The sequence below is a fragment of the Nycticebus coucang genome, chromosome 5 (assembly GCF_027406575.1).
Source record: "Nycticebus coucang isolate mNycCou1 chromosome 5, mNycCou1.pri, whole genome shotgun sequence".
Classification (NCBI taxonomy): domain Eukaryota; kingdom Metazoa; phylum Chordata; class Mammalia; order Primates; family Lorisidae; genus Nycticebus; species Nycticebus coucang.
The window spans coordinates 24,068,997-24,094,101 of record NC_069784.1 but is presented as its reverse complement, the minus strand read 5'-3'; the positions used below and the strand labels follow the sequence as shown (position 1 = coordinate 24,094,101).

The 25,105-nt window shown below is 39.3% G+C and overlaps 1 protein-coding gene across 2 annotated transcripts; it reads left to right on the top strand.

Moving 5' to 3' along the window:
• The first annotated feature begins 138 nt into the window (after positions 1–138).
• TMED5 (transmembrane p24 trafficking protein 5) lies at positions 139–24,808 on the top strand. Of its 2 annotated transcripts, XM_053590819.1 has the most exons (5): positions 139–581; positions 889–960; positions 11,727–11,824; positions 20,290–20,473; positions 21,915–24,808. In XM_053590819.1, exons 1-5 carry the CDS (start codon positions 393–395, stop codon positions 22,131–22,133), a joined length of 762 nt encoding a protein of 253 aa, XP_053446794.1. In that variant the 5' UTR covers positions 139–392; the 3' UTR covers positions 22,134–24,808. The 2 variants fall into 2 exon arrangements, with proteins under 2 accessions (XP_053446794.1, XP_053446795.1); XM_053590820.1 differs by lacking the exon at positions 889–960.
• The last annotated feature ends 297 nt before the right edge of the window (positions 24,809–25,105 follow it).

Genomic DNA, 25,105 nt, shown 5'->3' with positions numbered 1-25,105 from the left:
GGCCTGCCGGGGTTCGTGGTTCGGCGAGCGCCTCCGCGCCCGCTCGCCGAGCTCGCCCGGGACTACATTTCCCACAACTGCCTCCATGACGCCCATTGGTGTGGGGGAAGCCATGGGGACCTGCGGCCGTCTGGGAGGCGGCTGGCAGTCACGCCAGGGCTGAGGGGGTCGAGACTGAGGAGGTTGCGCAAAGGGACTGCCGGCCCCGCCCTCAGTCCCTACCCTTTGAAGGACTGCGCTTGCCTTCCGAAGGGAGTTTGCCGCCGCCGCGGCCGCCACCAGACTCCAGTTTCCCTGCTGACCACGAGGAGTCTGGGGAGGAAAAGCGGACCCTAGACGCCAACCTCCCACACCTCCCACGCCTCTTTCAGCTCGAGATTGCCCCCACAGTAATGGGTGTCCAGACCTGGCTGCCCTTGCCCGCGCTCCTCCTGACCGCTCTGGCTCCGAGGCTGCTGCCTGGGGCGGTCGGCTTCACGCCCTCCTTAGACAGCGACTTTACCTTTACCCTCCCGGCGGGCCAGAAGGAATGTTTCTATCAGCCCATGCCCCTGAAGGCCTCGCTGGAGATCGAGTACCAAGTAAGTGCGGAGGACCAGCCAGCCTCTTTCCTTTAGCCCAGCTGCTCTGCCTCTTCCCCTTTCACTCGATTAGAAACTTCTTGGGGACGGCTGGGCGGTGGAGAGGCCAGGGCCGCCCGGGAAGCGGGCCAGCTCTGCGCAGGCGCACGAGGGTGGCGAGACTCCTCCGGGGGGCCGGGGACCGAGGACCGAGGAGTTAGGTGGGATTGGGAGTTGACGATCTCCCTTTCCTCCGGTCGGAAAGCGGCCAGTACGGGTCATGTCGGTGGCTTTTGTCTGTTTCGTAATTTGCCTACCGCTTTTCTAGCCAGTACGCGCTCTGATACGGAGAATTTCACAATATAACACTGATACACGTTCTTCTTCGTCATTGGACGAGGTGATGACACTTGTTTGAATCACTTCCACTGCTTTCAACCAGTTCTAATATTATAAATCTACACTGTTTTTGCTTCGGTTAAGGATTTTTGAATTGTGGCCGTATGATTACTAAACCCGATTTTGAAAGAGAGTGTTACTGTATTTAATGGTATAGTTCTGTTTCAGTTATATACCAAGTATTTTTGAACCAAGGAAGACCAAATTGTATATTAAAACTGTAACATTTCTTTCATGGATCATTGTATTTGCCCCGCATCATTCCTCCTCTTAATGGGGAATTTCATTATTCTATGTAGTCATTCTGGTAGGTGATAATTTCTTAGAAGACATTTTGTTAGTTCCACAGCTAATTTCCATGTTTCCAGGTAGCAGTGCCAAAAAAGATGCATCGAGGTGTTTCCTCTTTCAATTTTTTTTACAAGTTACTAAATTTATAATCAAATGCTAATTTAAGTTGATGTACAGAATTTTTTTATTTTTTTTTTTATTTTTTTTTTTTTTTTAGAGACAGAGTCCCACTTTATGGCCCTCGGTAGAGTGCGGTGGCCTCACACAGCTCACAGCAACCTCCAACTCCTGGGCTTAAGCGATTCTCTTGCCTCAGCCTCCCGAGTAGCTGGGACTACAGGCACCCGCCACAACGCCCGGCTATTTTTTGGTTGCAATTTGGCCGGGGCCGGGTTTGAACCCGCCACCCTCGGTATATGGGGCCGGCGCCCTACCGACTGAGCCACAGGCGCCGCCCCAGAATTTTTTTAATACGAGGTACTATCACATACATACAGAGCAAAATAAAAAGTTACATTGAATGTTTATCTGAAGGGGTTTTAGCATTAGCTTATATATAGATGCATAAGCTGAATGCAGAGAGTGAAGTATCTAATCACATAGTGAGCAGAACTGAGACTAGAAGTCAGCATTTCTTGATTTCCAGTAAAGCTCAAAAGTTACATTTATTAAACAGTTAATATGCACCAGGAATTGTGCAAGGAGAATAAAAGAGAAAGAAGAAAAGGAATCCCTCTTCTCAAGTTTAATAAGGATTACTGGTTTATAAAATGTTACTTAAATAAAGTATGGTGACAGTGTGGTGGCTCAAGCCTGTAATCCTGGTACTCTTGAAAGGCCGAAGCAGAAGGATCCCCTTGAGCTTAGGAGTTGGGAGACCAGCCTAAGCAAGAACCAGACCCCAACTCTACTAAAATAGAGAAATTAGCTGGGCGTGGTGGTATATGCCTGTAGTTCCAGCTTCTCTAGAGGCTGAGACAGGAGCATTGCTTGAGCCCAGAAGTTTAGGTCATGGTGAGCTATGGCAAAAAAAAAAGAAAGAGGAGGAAGGAAGGAAGGAGGGAGGGAGAAAGGAAAGAAAGAAAGGTAAAAAGAACAGTTTAACAATCCATTAAGGAATTGGTCTATTTTCATTTAGTAATGAGTACATGTGATGCTTGTCTTTCTATTCTTGTGATACTCTACTTAGGATGTTCTCCAAATCTTTCTACAGTAGTTACAAAAGATACAAAATCTCCATCTTTTTTATGTCTGATTAGTATTCTGTGGTATACATGTAACATCCATTCATGGGTCAAAGGGCCCTTGGGTTGTTTGCACATCTTTGCAATTGTGAATGGAGCTGCTATAAACATTGGGGTGCAAATGTCCTTATGGTGAAATGATTTTTTTTCTTGTGGATAGAACCTGATAATGGGATTGCAGTATCAAATGGAAAGTCTACTTTTAGTTCTTTGAGAAATCTCCATAATTATTTCCTTTCTGGGGGACAGAGATAGGGTCTTGTTCTTACTTAGGCTGGTCTCTCAAGCAATCCACCTGCCTCACCCGCCCAGAGTGCTAGGATTACAGGCATGAACCACTGCACCTGTCTCCTGTTTATGTTTGTAAAACGCATTTGTTCTGAAATCATGTTTAATTCCAATATTTCTTTAGTTTCTGCTTGGAGGATCTGTCCAGTTCTGTCAATGGGGTGTTAAAGTTCCCAGCTATTACAGTGGTATTGTTTATCATATTCAGACCAAGTAAGGTTTGCTTTATAAATCTGGGAGTGTTTTAAGTTAGGTGCATATATATTTAGGGTTGAAATGTCTTCCTGTTGGATTATTCCCTTAACCGATATATACTGTCCATCATTATCTGTTTTTATTTTTGTTGCTTTAAAGTCAATAGTATCTGCAAAATACAGATTGCAACTTTTTTTTTTTTTTTTAAACAGAGTCTCACTTTGTTGCCCTTGGTGGAGTGTCATAGTGTCATAGCTCACCCAACCTCAAACTCTTGGGCTCAAGCGATCCTCGTGCCTCAGCCTTCTTAGTAGCTGGGACTATAGGGGTCCGTCACAACACCTGGCTATTTTTAGCAACGGAGTCTTGCTTTTCTCAGGCTGGTCTTGAACCTGTGAGCTCAGGCAATCCACCTGCCTTGGCCTTCCAGAGTGCTAAGATTATAGGCATGAGCCACTGTGCCCGGCTGCAGCTCCTGCTTTCTTTTGATTTTCATTTTCATGAAATACTATTTTCAGACCCTTCACTCTGAGTCTTAATTTATCCTTGGGAGTTAGATGCATTTTCTGAAGACAGCACATACTTGGCTTATATATTTTTATTTTTTGAGACAGACTCTCATCATGTTGGCCTGGGTAGAGTCCCATAATGTCATGATTGCTCACAGCAACTTCAGACTCTTGGGTTTGAGCAATCCTCTTGCCTTAGCCTCCCAAATGGCTGGGACTACAGTTGTGGGCCACTATGCCCAGCTAGTTTTTCCATTTTTTTTTTTTTTTTTTGGTAGAGACAGAGTCTCACTTTATGGCCCTCAGTAGAGTGCCGTGGCCTCACACAGCTCACAGCAACCTCCAACTCCTGGGCTTAAGCGATTCTCTTGCCTCAGCCTCCCGAGTAGCTAGGACTACAGGCGCCCGCCACAACGCCCGGCTATTTTTTTGGTTGCAGTTTGGCCGGGGCCAGGTTTGAACCCGCCACCCTCAGTATATGGGGCTGGCGCCTTACCGACTGAGCCATAGGCGCCGCCCTAGTTTTTCCATTTTTAATAGAGACAGGGTCTTGCTCTTGCTCAGGCTGGTCTCCAATTTCTGAACTCAAGCAGTCCACCTGCCTCTGCCTCCCAGAATGCTAGGGTTAAAACCGTAAGCCACTGCACCCTAGCTTTTACTTTTTTATTGAGTCAATCAGCCCGTGTCTCATCAGTGGGGAATTCAAGCCATTCACTTTTCTTTAGAGAATTGATAAGTAGGGTGGAGTTCTGTTCATGTTGTTGCATGGAACTGCATTGTCTTGTCACTTTGGCCATTGTGGTAGCTAGGCTTTGTCCTTTAGTTTGTAGGTGTCTTTGCTTTGCTGATGGTCCAGTGTATTGGTCTGTGTAAAGTACAGTCTGAGAATTTCCTGCAGAGCTAGTCTTGTAGTTATAAATCTCCTCAATATTTGTTTGTCAGTGAAAGGTTTGGTTTCTCCATCAAATATGAAACATAGTTTTTCAGGATATAGAATCCTAGGTTAGCAGTTCTATTTGAGAAGATTGAAGATAGGAGCCTACTTTCTTGTGTCTTGTATAGCTTCCACTGAGAAATCAGCTGTTAACGTGATGGATTTACCCTTATAGGTCTGATGCTGCTTACACCCAGTAGCTTCTAGAAGTTTCTCTTTGATTTTGACTTGGGCCTGGTTAATTACAATGCGTCTATGAGATGATCTGTTTGAACTGAGGTGACCTGGGCTTCAACATCCTTCTAGTAGGTGTATGTCTGTATCTTTGGCAATGCTTGGGAAATTTTCAGCTCAATACCATCAAGTAGGGCTTCCGTGTGTTTGGAACCCTCTTCTCCTTCAGGATGAATTCATATACTTCATATGCTATAATTCATATGTTTGTATGTTTCATGTAGTCCCATGAACCCCACAGGGGTTCTCAACCTATGGGTCGCAACCCACAGGAACTGTATTAAAGGGCTGCAGCATTAGGAAGGTTGAGAACCACAGCTCTAAGAGATTGCACTGTCTTGACTCTCCTCCTTTCTACATCTTTAAATGACTGGGTTAGTTTGAGAAGATTGCCTTAAGGAACTGAAATTCTTTCTTCTCCGTGGTTCAACTTATTGTTGAAACTTTCTATTGAAGTTTGAAACTCCCTCATTGCCTCCTTCAATTCATTAAGCTCCATTATAGCTTTTCTAATTTTGTTCCAATCCTTGGAGAGTTTATCTTTAATTTTTTTAATTTCTTAGGACAGTTTTTGGATTTCCTTTTGCTAGTTTTCCTCTTTGCCCTCAATTCCCTTCATCATTTTTGCCATCCATAATCTGAATTCCATTTCTGTCATTTCCAGATTATGTTTTTAGTTTGACTCTTGTATAGTAGCTCCATTGTGATCCATTGGGGGAATTGATCTATTCTGATTCTTTATGTTACCAGAAATTTTTGGCTGGTTTCTTCTCATGATGATTTCTTCTTATTTCCTTACCCTATTCTTGCTCTTCCTCCTTCCCTTTGTTCTTCTTTGCCTCTAGGCTTTGAAATTAAAATGGCCTTTTGCTAAGAGAAAAGAGAGAAAAGAAAAAAGGAGAAAAATAATAATGAGATAATGATTTTAAAAATGAAAAAGAAAATAAACAATTTTTAAAAAGATTAAAGAAAGGGAAAGAGTAACGGAAAAATAGAAAAGAAAAACAGTACATATGTATAACTGTGGTTAATATAATCCTCTTTTGGTACCTTGAATGTTAATGAAAGGAAAAAGAGAAAGTTAAAAAAAATTAATTGTAATTACTATGTTCTTCTTATGGAGAGTTAAAAAATTTTTTTTAGAAAGGATACTAAGTGGTGCTCTAATATTAGTGAATGAAACAGTTGCTTTGGGGTATGGGGCTCCAAAGCTGGATATTGAAGTATATGATGTGTTACAGCTGGTTGCCAAGGAGATCAGGACTGGTTTTCCTGTTCTAGGAACCAAAACTCTGTGGGTGGTGAACCCCCTAGGCCTGGAGAGTACACCAGAAAGTTCAAGGGGATTGCAACCTATTTCTGGGATATTTTGTGTTTGATTTTTACCTAAGGGTGGGGTTGTACCTCCATGATCCAAATGATGCCCAGGATGCAGAGGGTGGTGGTAGGACCTCTCTGATCTGGTTAGCATAGCTGCAGGCTTAGCTCAAAGATGGCTACCCAAGGTTAGAAGGCACAGCTGAAGTCTGCCATACAGCCTCTCTGGAAAGTTGTGCCAGTGTGGACCCACATGGGCATTAGCAGACTCAGGGCCTCAGCAATCTCACCAAAGTGGGGCAGTAGTGCTCCATTTCCCCACTGCTTGCTAGGCAGCCAGGCCACCTGCTCCTCAAATTCTGTGCCCACACTTTCCTGCCCTCCACAAGAGAAGCACCCAGCTGCAAGTTACTGGCCCTGTCCCAAAAGAAGCCACGAGCCAATTTTTGCTCTCTTCAGCCTTGTGCAGAAAGACTGGCTTTTAAGCAACAGTCTTGTGGGTTCCCAGCTCCTGCTTGCTTCACTTTACACCCTCTACCCCAGAGGAACAGGTGCCTACCCAGGATTCAGGTCCTTTCCTGGTCTACCCCCCAGGGGACTGTGGGGAGTGGTGGTGGTTTTCCATGGGCTCTAAACCCACAGCAATTCCAGATACAGGCTCTGTTACCTGGGTCACTACTTCCTTGTACCTGCTTTCCATGCTCTTCCTTTCTTATCTTTTCCACTCCTGGTGTCCCATGCTGTCACTCTGTGCCTTTACAATGCTGTTTCTGAGCCGGATAATCAAGAAGGTAGTGGCTCTACCCAACCTTCCCAAGAGAAGCTAATGAGAAGATACCTCTAGGTCTCTATCTTGGAGCACTCCCCAGTAATTGCTTTTTAACTTTGTTTTACTGAAATCTTTACTTAACTTTGTTATATTGCTTCTTTTCTGATTTAATGGCTATGTTTCCTGGGATTTTGGAGGATATGCAGGAGTAATTCTTTTAGAATGTTTTCAGTCCTCGGATATACGAAAATCGCTTTATTTATTTATAGATCAGGTCTCACTCTGTTGCCCAGATTAGAGTGCAGTGGCTATTCACAGGCATATTACAGCCTCAGGCTGGGCACATTGGCTCACGCCTGTAATCCTAGCACTCTGGGAAGCCTAGGAGGGTGGATTGCTTGAGCTCAGGAATTTGAGGCCTGCCTGAGCACAAGCAAGACCCCATCTCTACTAAAAATAGAAAAACTGAGGCAAGAGGATGCTTGAGCCCAACAGTTTGAGGTTGCTGTGAGCTATGATAATATCATGGCACTCTACCAAGAGCAACAAAGTAAAACAAACAAACAAAAAACTCCAGGCCTCAAGTAATCCTCTGCCTCAACATCCTGAGTAGCTGGGACTACAGGTGCACACCACCATGCTCAGCTAATTTTTTTCTATTTCTAGTAGAGATAGGGTATTGCTCTTACTTGGGCTGGTCTTAAACTCCTGAACTCAAGTGATCCTCCTGCCTCAGCCTTCCATAGTGCTAAGATTACAGGTGTGAGCCACCATGCCTGGCCTAGATTTTTATCTTTCGAAATAAAAATTTTTCTTCTCATCTTTAATGATTTTATCCTTTCTCTGTCCCTTTGAGATGCTTATGAGGGATATCAGAATCTTTAGCTCTGTTCATGACGGCTGCAACCCATTTCTCTCATGCTATTTTTTCTTTTCTTTCTTTTTTTTGTTTTTTTTTTTTTTTTTAGAGACAGAACCTCACTTTGTCACCCTCGATAGTCACAACTCACAGCAACCTCCACCTCTTGGGCTTAGGCGATTGTCTTGCCTCAGCCTCCCTAGTAGAATTCATTTTTTTTTTTAACTTTTTTTTTTTTTGTTTAATAGAGACAGAGTCTCACTCTATTGCCCTTGGTAGAGTGCTGTGGCATCACACAGCTCATAGCAACCTCCAACTTCTGGGCTTAGGCGATTGATTCTCTTGCCTCAGCCTCCCGAGTAGCTGGGACTAAAGGCTCCCGCCACAACGCCTGGCCATTTGTTGTTGCAGTTTGGCCGGGGCCGGGTTTGAACCCGCCACCCTCAGTATACGGGGCCGGCGCCCTACTCACTAAGCCACGGCTGTTGCCCCACATGCTACTTTTTCATCTATAGCTTTTCACCTTGTTCTGAAAATTCTCTGCTCCTTATAATTCTCTGATTTTTAGTCTCTGTCCATGTTCTGTTATCATTCCATCTGATGGTCAAGGTTTTTTTTTGTTTGTTTGTTTTTGTAGAGACAGAGTCTCACTGTACCTCCCTCGGGTAGAGTGCCGTGGTGTCACACGGCTCACAGCAACCTCTAACTCTTGGGCTTACGCGATTCTCTTGCCTCAGCCTCTGGAGCAGCTGGGACTACAGGTGTCCGCTACAATGCCCGGCTATTTTTTTGTTGCAGTTTGGCCGGGGCTGAGTTTGAACCCGCCACCCTCGGCATATGGGGCCGGCGCCCTAGTCACTGAGGCACAGGCACTGCCCAATGGTCAAGGTTTTATTTTGGTAATCATGTATTTGTTTTCTCTAAGACCTTTTTCATGTTGGCATCTTCATGTTTTTTATGGATGGTACATTCTTGAATTTTCTGAAGATATGTATTTTTAAGTCTTACATAGCCATTTTTTTCAGAGTTTGATCCTTTGAGAAAAACCAGAAGTATGAAAAAGAAGGCATCAATTTCAGCAAATATTTGGTGTTTTTCTAGTGTAAGTTAGGATTTTGAGACTGACAAATATTAGTAGGTAAATATATCCTTTGCTCAGTGGACTATCTTCCAGAAATTCCTTCTCTTCAAACCTTGTCAGATTTCCATTGTTGTTATAGATTATTGTTATTGTTTTATATCTTCACTTAATTGCTATTTATAAGAAGTAAAAGAATTGTGCATTTTTAGCCAGCCATTTGAAACCATTTCTGTTGATCAAGAAGGGCACAGCAGTAGGTAATCTTTTATATCATTACACTAAAGCCAGCAAGAAAAATAAAATGGAGTGCTATTTAAGAAAAAGAGTAGCCATTGGGTATAGTGCTCCAAATAGACATTTTTTGCATTTTAACAAACACTGTAAATACAGAAGAGAAAAAGAGAGGAGAGAGGAAGCCTGGAAGAGAGAGTAGCAGATACAGATCTATAGGGAAACACTAAGCCATTTTAATTTGTATAAGATGACAAAAATATGTTTATTAAATATTTGCATCTGTGACAAAAATTGAAGTATCAATTGATAATACCATTGTTAGGCCCAATATCCTTACAAAAATAATGAGCAATGTATAATATTTTCACCTATCATACAACCTGTGCAACATAGGTGTCCATTAAAGGTACAAGTTTGTGTTAAGTGAATCCTAAAAAATAAGATTCCTAAAAATAAGGCATTTAATGTATAACTAAATGCCAGACAGAAGATAAGCACCATTCTATGGAATACAAGGGAGAATATGAGAGAACTTGGTAGGAAGATTCAGAAAACATTTCAAAGGACCTACCTTGTTTCCCTGAAAATAAGACAGTGTCTTATTTTAAGGTGTGCTCCCAAAGATGCGCTAGGTCTTATTTTCAGGGGATGTCTTATCTTTCCTGTAAGTAGGTCTTATTTTTGGGGAAACGGGGTAGAAGAATGGGTAAAATTTGAGAACTATTCAGAAGGATGGAAGGGCCAGTAGAGGTGCCAGAGCATACTCATTAAAAGTTAATATGGGCTCGGCCTCCTGTAGCTCAAGCAGCTAAGGTGCCAGCCACATACACCAGAGCTGGCGGGTTCGAATCCAGCCCAGACCTGCCTAACAACAATGACAACTACAACCAAAAAAATAGCCAGGCGTTGTGTGGGAGGTGCCTGTAGTCCCAGCTACTTCGGAGGCTGGGGCAAGAGAATCACTTAAGCCCAGGAGTTGGAGGGTCCTGTGAGCTGTGACGCTACGGCATTCTACCCAGGATGACAGCTTAAGGCTTTGTCTCAAAAAAAAAAAAGTTAATATGTACTCTGAAGCACGGTGAGGCAGGAGCACTGCTTGAGCCCAGGAGTTTGAGGTTGCTGTGAGCTAGGCTGACTCCATCACACTCTAGCCTGAGACAACAGAGTAAGACTCTATCTCAAAAAAAAAAATTTAGAGGCCAGATTGCTGAGTTCAAATTTTGACCATGCCCCTTATTTGCTTTATCACTTTGAAAGATGACTTCTCTGTGCTTCCATTTTTGGTTTTTGTTTTGCTTTTTTGCTAAATGAGAATAATAGGGCCTACCTTTTAAAATTGTTCTAATAAATTAATCCACATAAAGCATTTAAAACAATGTGTGGCATAAACTATTATTGTTAGCTGCTATCATCATCATGAGATTTTTGGATTGTGAAAGAACAGAGCGTATTCATTGGCTAGTAAATGAACTGGTATGATTAGAATACACAGCTCATATCATTGGGGAGTAGTAAAAGAATGTGTTAAAAAAAATCACTTGGAGGCCAGACATCATTGCAGGCTCACTCCTGCAATCCTAGCACTTTGAAGAGGTTGAGGCAAGAAGATTACTTGTAGTCAGGAGCTTGAGACCAGCTTAAGTAAGAGCAAGGCCTTATCTTTACAAAAAATAGAAAAATGAGCCAGGCATGTGGCATGTGTCTGCATTCCTAACTGCTTGGGAGGCTGAGGGAGGAGGATCCCTTGACTCAAGAGTATGAGGTTGCAGTGAGCTCTGTTGACACCACTGTACTCTACCTGGGGCAACAGAGCAAGATCCTTTTAAAGAAGTTACTTGGAGTCAGAACATGGAGATCTTTAATTCCAGGCTAAGAAGTAGCTATACATTCTTTTGTTAAAAAGGAAACAAACTCTGGCTGAGCGCCCATAGCTAAGTGGTTAGGGCATCAGCCACATGCTTCAGCACTGGTGGGTTTGAACCTGGCCTGGGCCTGCTTAAACAACAACAACAAAAATAGCCGGGCGTTGTGGCTGCCGCCTGTAGTCCCAGCTACTCGGGAGGCTGAGGCAAGAGAATTGCTTGAACCCAAGAGTTTGAGGTTGCTGTGAGCCATATGTGACACCACAGCACTCTATGGAGAGTGACAAAGTGAAACTCTGTTTCAATTTAAAAAAAAAAGGAAAACTCAAAAAAGTTACATAGACTGTCCTGAATTACCTAAATTTTAAGTTAAAGACCCAGGATTTGAACTACCCTCTGTTTCTGTCCACTCTATAGGGCTAAAGGCACTTGTTAAGAAGATTTATTTCTACAATATCCATAAATCTGAATTTATGTGATGGTTAGAAAAATGAGTAAGGAAGGGACAGGTTCCAGAAATGAATGGAATTGAACTAGGTAAACTTTCTGCTCCTTTCTATTGTATTTTTATCCCTCTAGGTTTAGAAAGAATGTGCCCATGGCTCAGTGGGTAGGGCGCTGGCCACATACACCAATGGTGGTGGGTTCAAGCCCTTCCTGGCCTGCTGAACGACGACCACAACAAAAATAGCCAGGCGTTGTGGCAGGCACCTGTAGTCCCAGCTACTTGGGAGGCTGAGGCAATAGAATCGCTTAAGCCCAGGAGTTAGAGGTTGCTGTGAGCTGTGACACACAGCACTCTACCAAGGGTAACATAGTGAGAGTCTGTCTCAAAAAAAAAAAGGAAAGAAAGAGTATCTTCACATTATATGAAGATTTTTTTTAATTTTTAAACTTTTATATATTTTGAGAATTTGTAATCTGTTTTTCTCTTGTTTACTCTTTAACAGGTTTTAGATGGAGCAGGATTAGATATTGATTTCCATCTTGTCTCTCCAGAAGGCAAAACCTTAGTTTTTGAACAAAGAAAATCAGATGGAGTTCACACGTAAGTAATCTCCTTTACTCAGCCAAAGAAACCCAATTAATAATCAGGATTTGAACTACTCTCTGTTTCTGTCCACTCAATAGGGCTGAAGGCACTTGTTAGGAAGATTTATTTCTACAGTATCCATAAATTTGAGTTTAGGTGATGGCTAGAAGAATAGGTAAGGAAGGGACAAGTTCCATAAATGAACAGAATTGAACTAGATAAACTAGATTACCTATAAGGGTACCCTGGGTTATCTGTAAGGAAGGGAAGTTTAGCACATTCAGTACTAAGTATCAGTATTAGATAATTCCATATGATTTTAAATAGCTCATAATAATAGGCCATCTTATTAAAGTTTGTTCTTTAAAAAACAAAGTCTGTTCATTAAAAAACTTTTTGTTTAGGCTTTTTGGTCTGTTTGTTTTAGGCTTTTTTGGTCTGTTTGTTTTTAGAGTTTTGGAGGGGTGTTAGTTGGTTGGTTTTAATCCCATGACTTTCCAGGCATTTTGTTTTGATCCTGACTAAATATTTTCTTTACGTTAACAGATGAGTATTTCCCTTGTATTGTATTCAGTGTATTGTGGCATTTTAAACCTGTCTTTCTGGCTAGCATACACTTTACATTTCAACTGAAAGCTACTGTTTAGAGCTCAAGGCTAATAGTGAGCTATGATCACACCCCTACACTCTAGCTTGGGGGATAGAGTAAGACCCTGTATCAAAAAAAAAGTTACTGTTCAGGTATGTGTCTTCTATTTCTCATGCTGCTGGCTATACCATCTTTGTCCATAGTTGTATTTCTCAAAATAAACAATACAGTAATCTGTATGCATATCTGTGTATAAATTAGTGTTTGTTACTCAGACCTCACTCTTTTTAGATAATTGGAAAGTAATTACCTAAAAAGTGAAGGTAATTACTTAAAAGTAAAGGTAATTATCTGAAAAAGTAAAAGATCTGACCATAGGAAACTATATAGAAAGAAAATACTTGGTATAACTCTTTGAGTTCAGAGTTTGACAAAAGACCATTTATTCTCTTCCAACATCTCCCTTTTCTTATCTCACTGGTATGTTTCCCTGTTCGTTTCTATTATTTTACTAAATATTTTGTTTAGTCAATACAGTATTAAAACTAAACTGTGAGTTAATAGGAAGAGGAAGAACAAATACAGAGTGTCTAATGTTTGCAATAAACAAGGGTTGGCATGTTATATGCTCCTAAATTAATCTTTCCAACCCATTATGATATAGATTCTTTGATTCTGGACTCCCATTTTACAGACATGGAGGCTCAGAGAAGTTAAATAAGCCTGCAGGGAGACAGGATGGACCAAAACTCTTCCCTTCTACCACATGATGCTTAGAACATCCCTGGCACATAACATTATTGTAAGTACTAGCTATTATCAAAATTACTGGTCTTTGTTTACAAAATGGCACAGAATTGATACTCGGTAAACACTGAATATATGTATGAGTGAGTGAGGGGAAACAATGTCTCAACCATAATTTCTTAAGATATTCATTGAAAATACTTTTTTAAATAATAGGGCATCCCAGAAGTCACCCCTATAGTCACCATACATAGGCAAAATGGGAAATTGTAGCTACAAGTACTTTTATTTTCATTACAAAATTTTACAAAAAGGTTTCCAACACATAGAGAATATTTTGTAAATAATTTGTACCTCTTCAGAGCTCAGAAAACTATTTTTATTAACTATTAACAAATAAGAGAAATAGTGATTTTAAAAATCAGTCTAGATTGATAAATACTTGGAATTTATTCTGTTTTCTATAGGTGTATGAATGAGAACTAAAATTTATATTTTAAAATATATATAAATCATACAAATTTTCTATCAATTTTTATTTCTCCTCAATTATAATATCTAATCCCTTATGGTCATAAACTGTTAGCAAAAAAGTACCTTATTGCTTTCTTGCATAGAATCAACCTCTCATTAAACAATTGAGAGAAAAGAATTGAGTTCACAATAGTTCACATTGTATTGATGTGCCAGGCCAGTGTTCTAAGCCTTTTCAGCACCACAATCCTTTAAGGTACATAGCACTATTTTTATAGTACTTAGGAAACTGAGGCATAGAACAGTTAAGTAAGTTGCTAAAGATTACAAACAGATAGTGAACAGCAAGCAAAGCCAGGATCTAAACTCACGCAGTCCAACACACTCGTACTATCTACACCAAATGTATGAATCTACTTAGATTTAAACAAAACTTTTATCTTTAGCTATGTTAATTTTTTGTTTTGAAACAGAGTCTGACTCTTGCCCTGGGTAGAGTGCTGTGGCTGGTGTCATAGCTCACAGCAACCTCAAACTCTGCTCAAACCGTCCTCCTGCTCAGCCTCCCAAGTAGCTGGGATTATAGGTGCCCGCCACAACGCCCAGATAGTTTTTCTATTTTTAGTAGAGACAGAGTCTTGCTTTTGCTCAGGCTGGTGTCAAACTCCTGAGCTCAAGGCATCTGCTAGCCTCAGCCTTCCAAAGTACTAAGATAGCGAGCCACTGTGCCCAGCTGACACTGATTTTTCTTAAGTTAATCTTTGAAACAAGTATCATCTGTCTAGTAGTCAAGATCAGTAAAAACATCTCCAAACAGAGAACTCAACAGCTTAAAGTAATATCTATTGTCCAGTACTGCCTGGAATGAGAAGTTACATACAAAGGCATTTTAATAGACTATTGAATTAATATTACCCTAAGTCACACCAGAACTTTCACATTTTGGACTATTTTATTCTCTTTGTTCTACTTAAAAGGACAATTTAGTCTTACGCATTTTTCTTTGAAAAATACAGATTTTGTAACATTTGTAGTAACAACACCTTTTTTCCAAAATCAATCAACACAAACTAGAAAGATTGATAAGGAATGACTGTAAAGAATTAAGGCATCTTTGTTTTTTATATACGTGCTGAAGCTCATACAACTGAGGCAGTGTTTCTCCCTCTTGGAGCTTTTGTATCCATTTTTTCCCCATAGTCATCCCCCTATGAAATTTTAATACCAGAGCTATACTGCATATCTGTTTATGTATTGTATGTCTATCTGTGTTTTATAAATACAAAGCGTAGGTACAAAGCTTACTCTTTTTATTCAATGCAGGCTTAAGAATGACTAAATATAGTTGAGTTAAATAAAATTAAGACTAAAGTTAAACCTTAAAAATTAGAAAGCTATTAACTTTAACTTTATAACTATATTTTTTAAATAACTTAGTGCAATTTATTTGCTTACATATGGTAATATATCAGTTACATGTGCAAAGTAACAATTTATATAAATACATAATAGCAACATCATTAAAATTTTAAAAATCAGGCCCAGCACAATGGGTCACACCTGTAATCTTAGCACTTTGAGAGGCTGAGGCAGGTGGATTGCATGAGCTCACAGGTTCGAGACCAGTCTGAACCAGAACAAGACCTCATCTGTAAAAATAGCCAGGTGTTGTGGCAGGCACCTATAGTCTTTCAAATTATTTATATTAACCTTCTATGAATAGTCACAACAAACTAAAACATAATTTCAATGGCTCGGCACCCATAGTTCAGCAATTAGGGCTCCAGCCACATACATGGAGACTGATGGGTTTGGAGACTGATGGTTTCGAACCCGGCCTAAGCCTGTTAAACAAGAATGACAACTGCAACAAAAGAATAGCCGGGCGTTGTGGCAAGCACCTGTAGTCCCAGCTACTTGGGAGGCTGAGGGAAGAGAATTGCTTAAGCCCAAGAGTTTGAGGTTGCTGTGAGTTGTGATGCCACTGCACTCTCTCCAGGGTGACAAGGTGAAACTCTGTCCTAAATAAATAAACAAATAGATAAATAATAAATAAAATTTAAAAAATCATCCAAAACTTACTTTTCAGCAAAAAATGGTTGAAAAATTGTATTAACTTCTTAAAAATTCTTTTAGTGAAACTAACTTTTAACTTTTGCTTCATATGCGAAACTAATTTTAAATAGGTACTAGTCATTCAGATATTACTGGAATATCTGAAGCACTTGGCATAATTTATGACAGGCTAAGTAAAATATAGACTAGTTTTATTTAATTCTTCAAAAAAGGTTTGAAAATCAAATAGAAACATCTACAAGGGGAAGCCAGAGACAGTCAGTAGGCATGTTGCAGGCCACCTTTTGCAATATGACTTCAATATCAAGCAATTGATCAACTGAAGAGTCCTCTAATCATAGTTATCTATTCACTATAGTTTTGTACCATTGTTCTTAACATAATCTGTGTATCTTCCATGAATTCATGCTGCTTGTGGGATACCCCAAGAAAACTAACGAGAGAAAACTGAGTTACGGGCGGCGCCTGTGGCTCAGTCGGTAGGGCGCCAGCCCCATATACTGAGGGTGGCAGGTTCAAACCCAGCCCCAGCCAAACTGCAACCAAAAAATAAGCAGGGCGTTGTGGCGGGCGCCTGTAGTCCCAGCTGCTCGGGAGGCTGAGGCAAGAGAATCGCTTAAGCCCAAGAGTTGGAGGTTGCTTTGAGCTGTGTGAGGCCACGGCACTCTACTGAGGGCCATAAAGTGAGACTCTGTCTCTACAAAAAATAAAAAAAACTGAGTTACTAGGAATAAGATTTTATCAGATAGGATTAAGCTTTGGAGGGCCACAGACCATTATATCTAAGAATTTTTTGCCCCTTTCTGAGTTATGTCACCCCCATTGAGAATTCATAGTCTAACTAAAGTGAATGCTGTCCTTTGCAATAGTCATGCTTACTGGTTATATAGTTACTGTAACAGTGAATATATTAATCAGAACTTGATGTGAAGTTTTTGGGCATATTACTTTCTTTTGTTTTTTCCATTTATTTACTGGAGTTGGTGTGCAGTGGCACAATTATAGTTCACTGCATCCTCTGTAGCCTCATACTCCTAGCTAGGCTCAAGTGATCCTGCTGCAGCCTACCAAGAAACTGGGACCATAAGCATAAACTACCACACCCAGTTTATTCTTTTAATTTTTTTAGAGACAGGGTCTTACTGTGTTGCCCAGGCTGGTCTCAAACTCCTGGCCTTAAGAGGTTTTCCCACTTCAGCCTCCTGACTTACTGGAATTACAGGCCTGAGCCACCATGCCCACTGTTTTTTCCTTTTAAAATTACTTTCCACCAAATTACCAGAGTTTGCTCAGGCTCCATCTAAAGGTTAAACATATTCTCAAAAGACAACTTTGTCATAATTGAGGCAACTACAAAGAATGCAAACACGTTCTGAGCAGTACTGTAGAAAGATCAATTAACTTGAGTTAGAAAACCAAGTTTCGTCTATACCCATTACAGGCTGTGTGATCGTAAGCAAGTATCTTAACCTGTTTGAACCTCATTTAACTTACCTTGAAAATGTTAGTTATGCCTACTTCCAAATGTGATGGTAAGGATTATGAAAGATAAAATAAATGAAAGCAGAGTGTAAATTATGAAAAGAGATACAACTATTTGAAGTACTTATGTTAAAATCCATTCAAAAAATAATAATAATAAAATCCATTCACAGGGTGGCGCCTGCGGCTCAGTCGGTAAGGCGCCGGCCCCATATACCGAGGGTGGCGGGTTCAAACCCGGCCCCAGCCGAACTGCAACAAAAAAATAGCCAGGCGTTGTGGCAGGCGCCTGTAGTCCCAGCTACTCGGGAGGCTGAGGCAAGAGAATCGCTTAAGCCCAGGAGTTGGAGGTTGCTGTGAGCTGTGTGATGCCATGGCACTCTACCGAGGGCCATAAAGTGAAACTCTGTCTCTACAAAAAAAAAAAAAATCCATTCACATTGCTGAGTATTTATTGCTTATGATTAAACAAAAACAGTAAGTGGCAGATACGAAAAAAAGATGAAAAACTGGCTTAAAAGATCGGAATCACATGATGTATTCAGAAGGCTATAGAAAATATGGCTGGGTGCAGTGGCTCAGATCTGTGATCCTAGTACTCTGGCAGGCCGAGCTGAGTGAATTGCCCAAGCTCAGGAGTTCGAGACCAGCCTGGCCAAAAGTGAGACCCGGTCTCTACCAAAAATAGCAAAAAAAAAAAAAAAAAAAAAGCTGGGGCATTGTGGTGAGCACCTGTAGTCCCAGCTACTTGGGAGGCTGAGGCAAGAGGATTGCCTGAGCCCAGGAGTTTGAGGTTGCTAGAGTTATGAGGCCACAGCACTCTACCCAGACTAACTGAGTGAGATGGTCTCAAAAAAAAGGAAAAAAAGAAAAATACAGGCCTCTTAAAAATTTAAGTGATCCAGTGCATTAGAAATAAGAAAACTTCAAAATTATTTATATTAACCTTCTATGAATAGTCACAATGAACTAAAACATAATTTCAATGGCTCGGCGCCCATAGCTCAGCAGTTAGGGCACTGGCCGCATACCTCAAGGCTGGCAGGTTCGAATCCAGCCCAGGCCAGCCAAACAATAACAACTGCAACAACAAAAAAAAGTAGCTGGGCGTTGTGGTGGGTGCCTGTAGTCCCAGCTACTTGGGAGCCTGAGGCAAGAGAATCACTTAAGCCCTAGAGTTTGAGGTTGCTGTGAGCTGTGATGCTATTGCACTCTAACAAGAGCAACACAGTGAGACTCTATCTCAAAAAAAAAAAGTTTTAGAAGTTCATCTAAGTAAATAGGAAATATTGCTAGACTTATCAAACCTTTGATGGAAATATCATTAGACTAAAGAAAACTGACTTGTGGGGCCAGATTAATTCATTTAATGTGTGCATATTAGGCATACTGAATTTTTTTTTTTTTTTTTACTTTGTTTTTTTTTGTAGAGACAGAGTCTCACTTTACCGCCCTCGGTAGAGTGCCATGACGTCACACGGCTCACAGCAACCTCCAAGCTTTTGGGCTTACAGGATTCTCTTGCCTCAGCCTCCTGAGCAGCTGGGACTACAGGCGCCCGCCACAACGCCGGGCTATTTTTTGGTTGCAGTTTGGCCAAGGCCAGGTTTGAACCCACTACCCTCGGAATATGGGGCCGGCGCCCTACTCACTGAGCCACAGGCGCCACCCGGCATACTGAATTTTTATAAAAGGCCCCTTGTAATTTATGACTGTATGACTAAATAAAAGACCATGTATGTATCCATCATCTGAATGAGTAGCTCTACAGGTCAATTTTATAAACTCAGTAAATTTATATGGATTTTTTTGTGTGTATGTGAAACAGAGTCTCAAACTGTTGCCCTGGATAGAGTGCTGTGGCATCACAGCTCACAGCAACCTCAAAGTCTTGGGCTTTAAGCGATTCTCTTGTCTCAGCCTCCCAAGTAGCTGGGACTACAGGCGCCCACCACAACGTTTGGCTATGTTTTGGTTGTAGTTGTCATTGTTGTTTGGCAGGCCTGGGCTGGATTCAAACCCGCCAGCTCCCGTATATGTGGCTGACACCCTAGCTGCTGAGTTTTAGGCACCAAGCCTACAGACTTTTTGTTGTTGCTCTTTTTTTTTTTTTTTTTTCATTTTGAAACAGGGTCTTGCTTTGTTGGTCTCAAACGCGTAGGGGCCGAGTAATCCACTTGCCTCCCAAGTAGCTGGAACTGTAGGCGTATACTACTGGGCCTGACTTTGAATAGACTTTTAACCAGTTTCCCAAAGTGTTATCAGTAGTCTTTTGTGGAATAAGTAACTGAATACAAACAACAGGCACTTTGTTGGTAAGTAATAAAAATGTAAACCAGTTTTGCCATGCATTCAAGGAAGTGGTGTTTGTTTTTTGTTTGGGAACAGCAGTAGGAGAAATCATTAGTCTGTGGAATATTTTGCTTGTTAAAGTTTCTCTCCACAAAGTTGTTAGAAAACCACTTCACTAAATTACCTCTGTCCAAGCCAATTATCTTGAATTAAAAGTAATGAGACCAAGATCTTAAGTTCAGTTTAGATGTGAATGGCATTTATTCAATAAAGGAAGAGCCACTTGAGAATACAGTTCTGGTTGCTGGTCACAGACTTAATCTCTAACCTTTCTGTACACTGTAAGATGAAAATGTACTTAATCAGAAGGAAGTCTAGAAGAAACCAGGACGGTTCACTGCTTTTAAAAACAGAACAAAACTCAATTTACAGATTAATCTCAATTGAAGTGTAGGTTGGTGGTTATCTGCATATGAATTGAACTCAGAATAAAACTACTTTTAATAATGTATAAATATGAAAGTTAATTCTCAGTTATCATGTGTGTAGGTTTTTAATCCAATCCTTTTCCAAAAATTAAGTCCCTTACCATAATTTACTAGTGAGTAAATGCCAAGCATGTCTAAATTGCAAATATTTGAATGTGTGTATTCCCAGGTTCTCTCTTTCCCAAGAAATTGTAAATTATTTTTCACTACCAAGGAAATTTATAGATAAACTGTCTAATTAGAAACCATGTTACTTTTTTTTTACCTTTGTTTTTCCTTTGATACCAAAGAGAAGTACAGATAACTGAAGATAAGTATTTTTTCTTACACAGTGTAGAGACTGAAGTTGGTGACTACATGTTCTGTTTTGACAATACATTCAGCACCATTTCTGAGAAGGTGATTTTCTTTGAATTAATCCTGGATAATATGGGAGAACAGGCACAAGAACAAGAAGATTGGAAGAAATATATTACCGGCACAGATATGTTGGATATGAAACTGGAAGACATACTGGTCAGTATGGTCTTTTAACAAAATGACAAAAGTATTAATATCCAGAGACCTTAGTATGGTAATAGGCACTGAACTGAGCATTTTATCTGCATTATCCAGGAAAAATCTGTTTCTAGTACTTTATTATTTTTGCCATACTTAGACATCATTTAAGATCTGAATTTTACCTTATATTCATACAGCCTTTTCAAATTACTTACCTCACCAGGACCCTTATTATAAAATTAGCTTTTTTGAGTGGTGCCTGTGGCTCAGTGAGTAGGGCACTAGCCCCATATACCAAGGGTGGCGGGTTCAAACCCAGCCCCTGCCAAACTGCAACAACAACAACAAAAAATAGCCAGGCACTGTGGCGGGTGCCTGTAGTCCCAGCTACTTGGGAGGCTGAGACAAGAGAATCGCCTTAGCCCAAAAGCTTGAGGTTGCTGTGAGCTGTGATGCTACCGAGGGCGACAAAATAAAAAAAAAAAATTAGCTTTTTTTTTGTCTCTGTCTCTAAAAAAAAAAAAAAAAATTAGCTTTTTTCAGATGTGCAACTTAGAAAGACTACATCTTGGTAAGCTTCTTTTACAAAATGTGATATTGAGACATTTTTGTATTATAGATACTTTTGTTTATATAGTATGTACATTTAAAATGAAGTACAGTAGAACCTCCATAGTTAATCACCTCCTAACATGGACCACCTCCTTAAATTGACCTAATTTTCACAGACCAGACATTTACCACATTCACTCAATAGAAGTTACTTATGTTGACCAGTTTGTTATAGTCCCTTGGGTGGTCAACTTACAGAGGTTCTTTCTAGTTCCACTACTTTGTGAAATTAAAACATTGGATATTTTGGTAGATGCTAAATTGGCCATATTAAAATCCAAAAAGAAAATATTATAAACACAAGGTGTTATATAATAGGTGAATACCTAAAGGTTATCACTAATTGGTTTTTAAAAACTAAATAATTTGGGGACAATTATAGTCCTAGCTACACAAGAGGATTTCTTGAGGTCAGCAGTTTGAGGCTGCAGTGTGCCATGATTACACCTGTCAAGAGCCACTACATTCCAACCAGGGCAACATAGCAAGACCCCATCTCTAAAAACAATTTTCTTATGGTTGCGTGAGGACTAAGGAAGAGATAACACATGTAAAATTCTTGGTGCTGTGCCACTCAGTGTCATATTATCTACTTTCAATTCACAATAGTTTTGTTCTCTTGTTAATACCTTTGTATAAATAATTTAAAGGTATGAGGAGAACTATTACATAACCTTACAGAGTATCTTTAGGTAATATAAGTAGTACCTGTCCCTTAATTAAATTGTACACCTATCTATCTTAAAATTGTATTTGGATAAAAAACTGAAATGAAGCACATTTTAAAATTACCTTAAAATTTCTGAGTGTTCTTTAATGGTAAAATTATTTTATTTATCTCCAGGAATCCATCGACAGCATCAAGTCCAGACTAAGCAAAAGTGGTCATATACAAACTCTGCTTAGAGCATTCGAAGCTCGTGATCGAAACATACAAGAAAGCAACTTTGATAGAGTCAACTTCTGGTCTATGGTTAATTTAGTGGTCATGGTGGTAGTGTCAGCCATTCAAGTGTATATGCTGAAGAGTCTGTTTGAAGACAAAAGGAAAAGTAGAACTTAAAACTGCAAAACTAGAGTATTTAACATTGAAAAAAAGAGGTACAACAAGGCAATAAACTGTTAACATTCTTTTCCAAATTGTTTTGGAATCATAATATATGATTTTGGCATCATAAATAATTTTAATGTGAAAGGAAAACTCTTCACTTTGTGTACCAATAATCTTATTGGTCCAGGTGTACTTAAGTGTGCAAATGGAATATTTTGCAGGAATAGATTTAATTGAAAGAAGCCATAATAACTACATTTTCCTAAATTTGAAAAATTTTACAAATGTCATAGATGATTTAAATAAATGAACAGTGGGCCTAAGTGCAACACCAGTCTGTGTCTAAAGGGTGTCTTATCTAAAACTTTCTTTGTAACTGGCAATTAAAAATTGTTGAAGTTTTCAATATATTAAGTTATAAATTATCTGAGAATTATGGATTGAATATATCTTTAGAAGACAAAGGCTCAACTTTTCTCTATTTACATATTCATTTCTCTTGTAAATAGATGCATAGCTTTGAAATACAATTAGATTTTTGAGATTTTTATATCTAAACATATTTCGTATTTGTATAACATAGCAAAAAGTATTAGTTTTATATACTTAGGCTACATTCTCAAAAGCTGACATTTTGATAGTTCTTAAAAATGCAGTTATACTTTCCTGATTAAAACTAGGTCACATTTTTCTCCCTGAAGTGAAGAAATAGATAAAGCCTGCTTTGTTTCCATAAGGATCCCATTCTGTCTAACCTTTAGCTAAGGTATAGGATTTTAAAATTAAATACGAGGTAAAATAAGTTTATCTTTATATTATTTGTCAACAGTGTTATGTTAATTTTAACATGATTACTGACTAGACTAATACATTATTATCACCAGTTTTGAGGTTAATGTTGCTAAAAGATCTGCGCCAAATATAAATAAATATCTCCTTTTCTGAGTTTTTTTTTTTTTTTTTTTTTGTAGAGACAAGAGTCTCACTTTATGGCCCTCGGTAGAGTGCCATGGTATCACACAGCTCACAACAACCTCCAACTCCTGGGCTTAAGCGATTCTCTTGCCTCAGCCTCCCGAGTAGCTGGAACTACAGGTGCCCACCACAACGCCCAGCTATTTTTTGGTTGCAGTTCAGCCGGGGCCGGGTTTGAACCCACCACCCTCGGTATATGGGGTGGCGCCCTACCAACTGAGCCACAGGCACCGCCCCTCCTTTTCTGAGTTTTAAAAATGATCAGAAACAATACAAAAGAATTTAGGTAAACTTGAGAATACCTGACCCTAAATAAAGTTCACTTACATAGAAACATAAATACCTGGAATCCAATTGGCTCATCATGACATCTTAATCTTAATATAAATCACGAATTAATTTCCAATTAAATAGAAGAAACTATATTTGGCTGTCAGTTTTATTTTCTTCAAGTATTACGTTTTGAATTACCTTTTATATTATAAGCATTCAGATATGTTCTGTGAAATGTTAGCTCTACTGTAAGGTTTAGCACTGGGTGTACATATTTAATACAATTTTTATAACTTTTATAAAATGGCCTTTCTCATCACTATTTATTGACATTGAAGTAAGGATTTGTAACACCCAAATATGAATAACCCATATATACATAAAAAGTCTCTTCCATCCTAGCTTATATCTATGGAGTCTCACTTGAGTCCTAGTAATTTAATTTCATTATGAAACAGAATTTTTAAGTAATTCTCTGCACTGTACATCATTTGTAATAGTGTTTATAACAGAAACAATCAACTTAAAAATTTGAGTATAGACCTCCCATATAGGTTAATACTGCTGGAATTCTTGATAAGCAATAATGATATCCAGAAAGAGAATGATTTCACTTACAATTTACACTCAGAGTAGTACCTGGCTTTCTCTACTCACAGGTGTTTTAAAAAAATGTGTAGTCCAGTTGCAGTAGCTCACACCTGTAATCCTAGCACTCTGGGAGGCCGAGGTGGGAAGATCCCTTGAGTTCAGGTGTTTAAGACCAGCCTGAGCAAGAGCTATGGTACCATAACTAATAAAGCAGGATAGAATATAAACTACTGAATCTTCTCCATAAAACTGTGATTAAGAATTCTACCTCTTATGTACGACTGTTAATGTACTATACTCTAATTCCTTACCTAACACTGAATTTTTTTACATCAGATTCTATATATATGATTTGTGCCACTGATTTTAAACTCTTTTAACTTCTTACTGTATAAAAATAATATTGGCTTTATTGGGGAAAAAAATGATTTAGGAATATTAAGGATAATTCTACTTTTATGGACACAAAGTAAAAAGATATTTAAGAAACATGTTACCTGTATTAACTAAAATAAGTAAAATTTGTAAACAAAAAGAATCTTTAACATTTCTAAAGGCATATTTATTTGTTTCATATGGTTTCTTTGATGTTGCTATTTCATTTCTAAATTTAAAATATGCTAAAATTCAGTAAGCTAGCTATTTACTACTTTCCAGCTGATTTTGTCTTTAATTTTTATAAATTATGTAGAATTTTAAATAATGTAATATTTAACTAAGGCCTAGAGTGCTCCAATTTGCATTTGGATGATTAATGACCTGCTATTCTTTCATGTAAATATCAATATATGGAAGACAAATAAATGTTTGAAAAATAGTACTGAAATAAATTACAAACTGAAATGTAATTTAATGGTAAGCATATTTATTTCTTAAGCATCATGATATGCAAAAATGAGTACCTATAATTTCCTACCTCCTTAAATAAAAATCACTTCCCTGAAATTTTAAAAGAAATTGATTCAGGCGGCGCCTGTGCCTCAAGGAGGAGGGCACCAGCCCCATATACCGGGGGTGGCAGGTTCAAACCCAGCCCCAGCCAAAACTGCAAAAAAAAAGAAAGGAAGAAATTGATTCAGTATGTACTGACTTTTCATCTGAAGCATAATACTGCACCCATCGGTGTTGCTCAAATTACTGTTTAC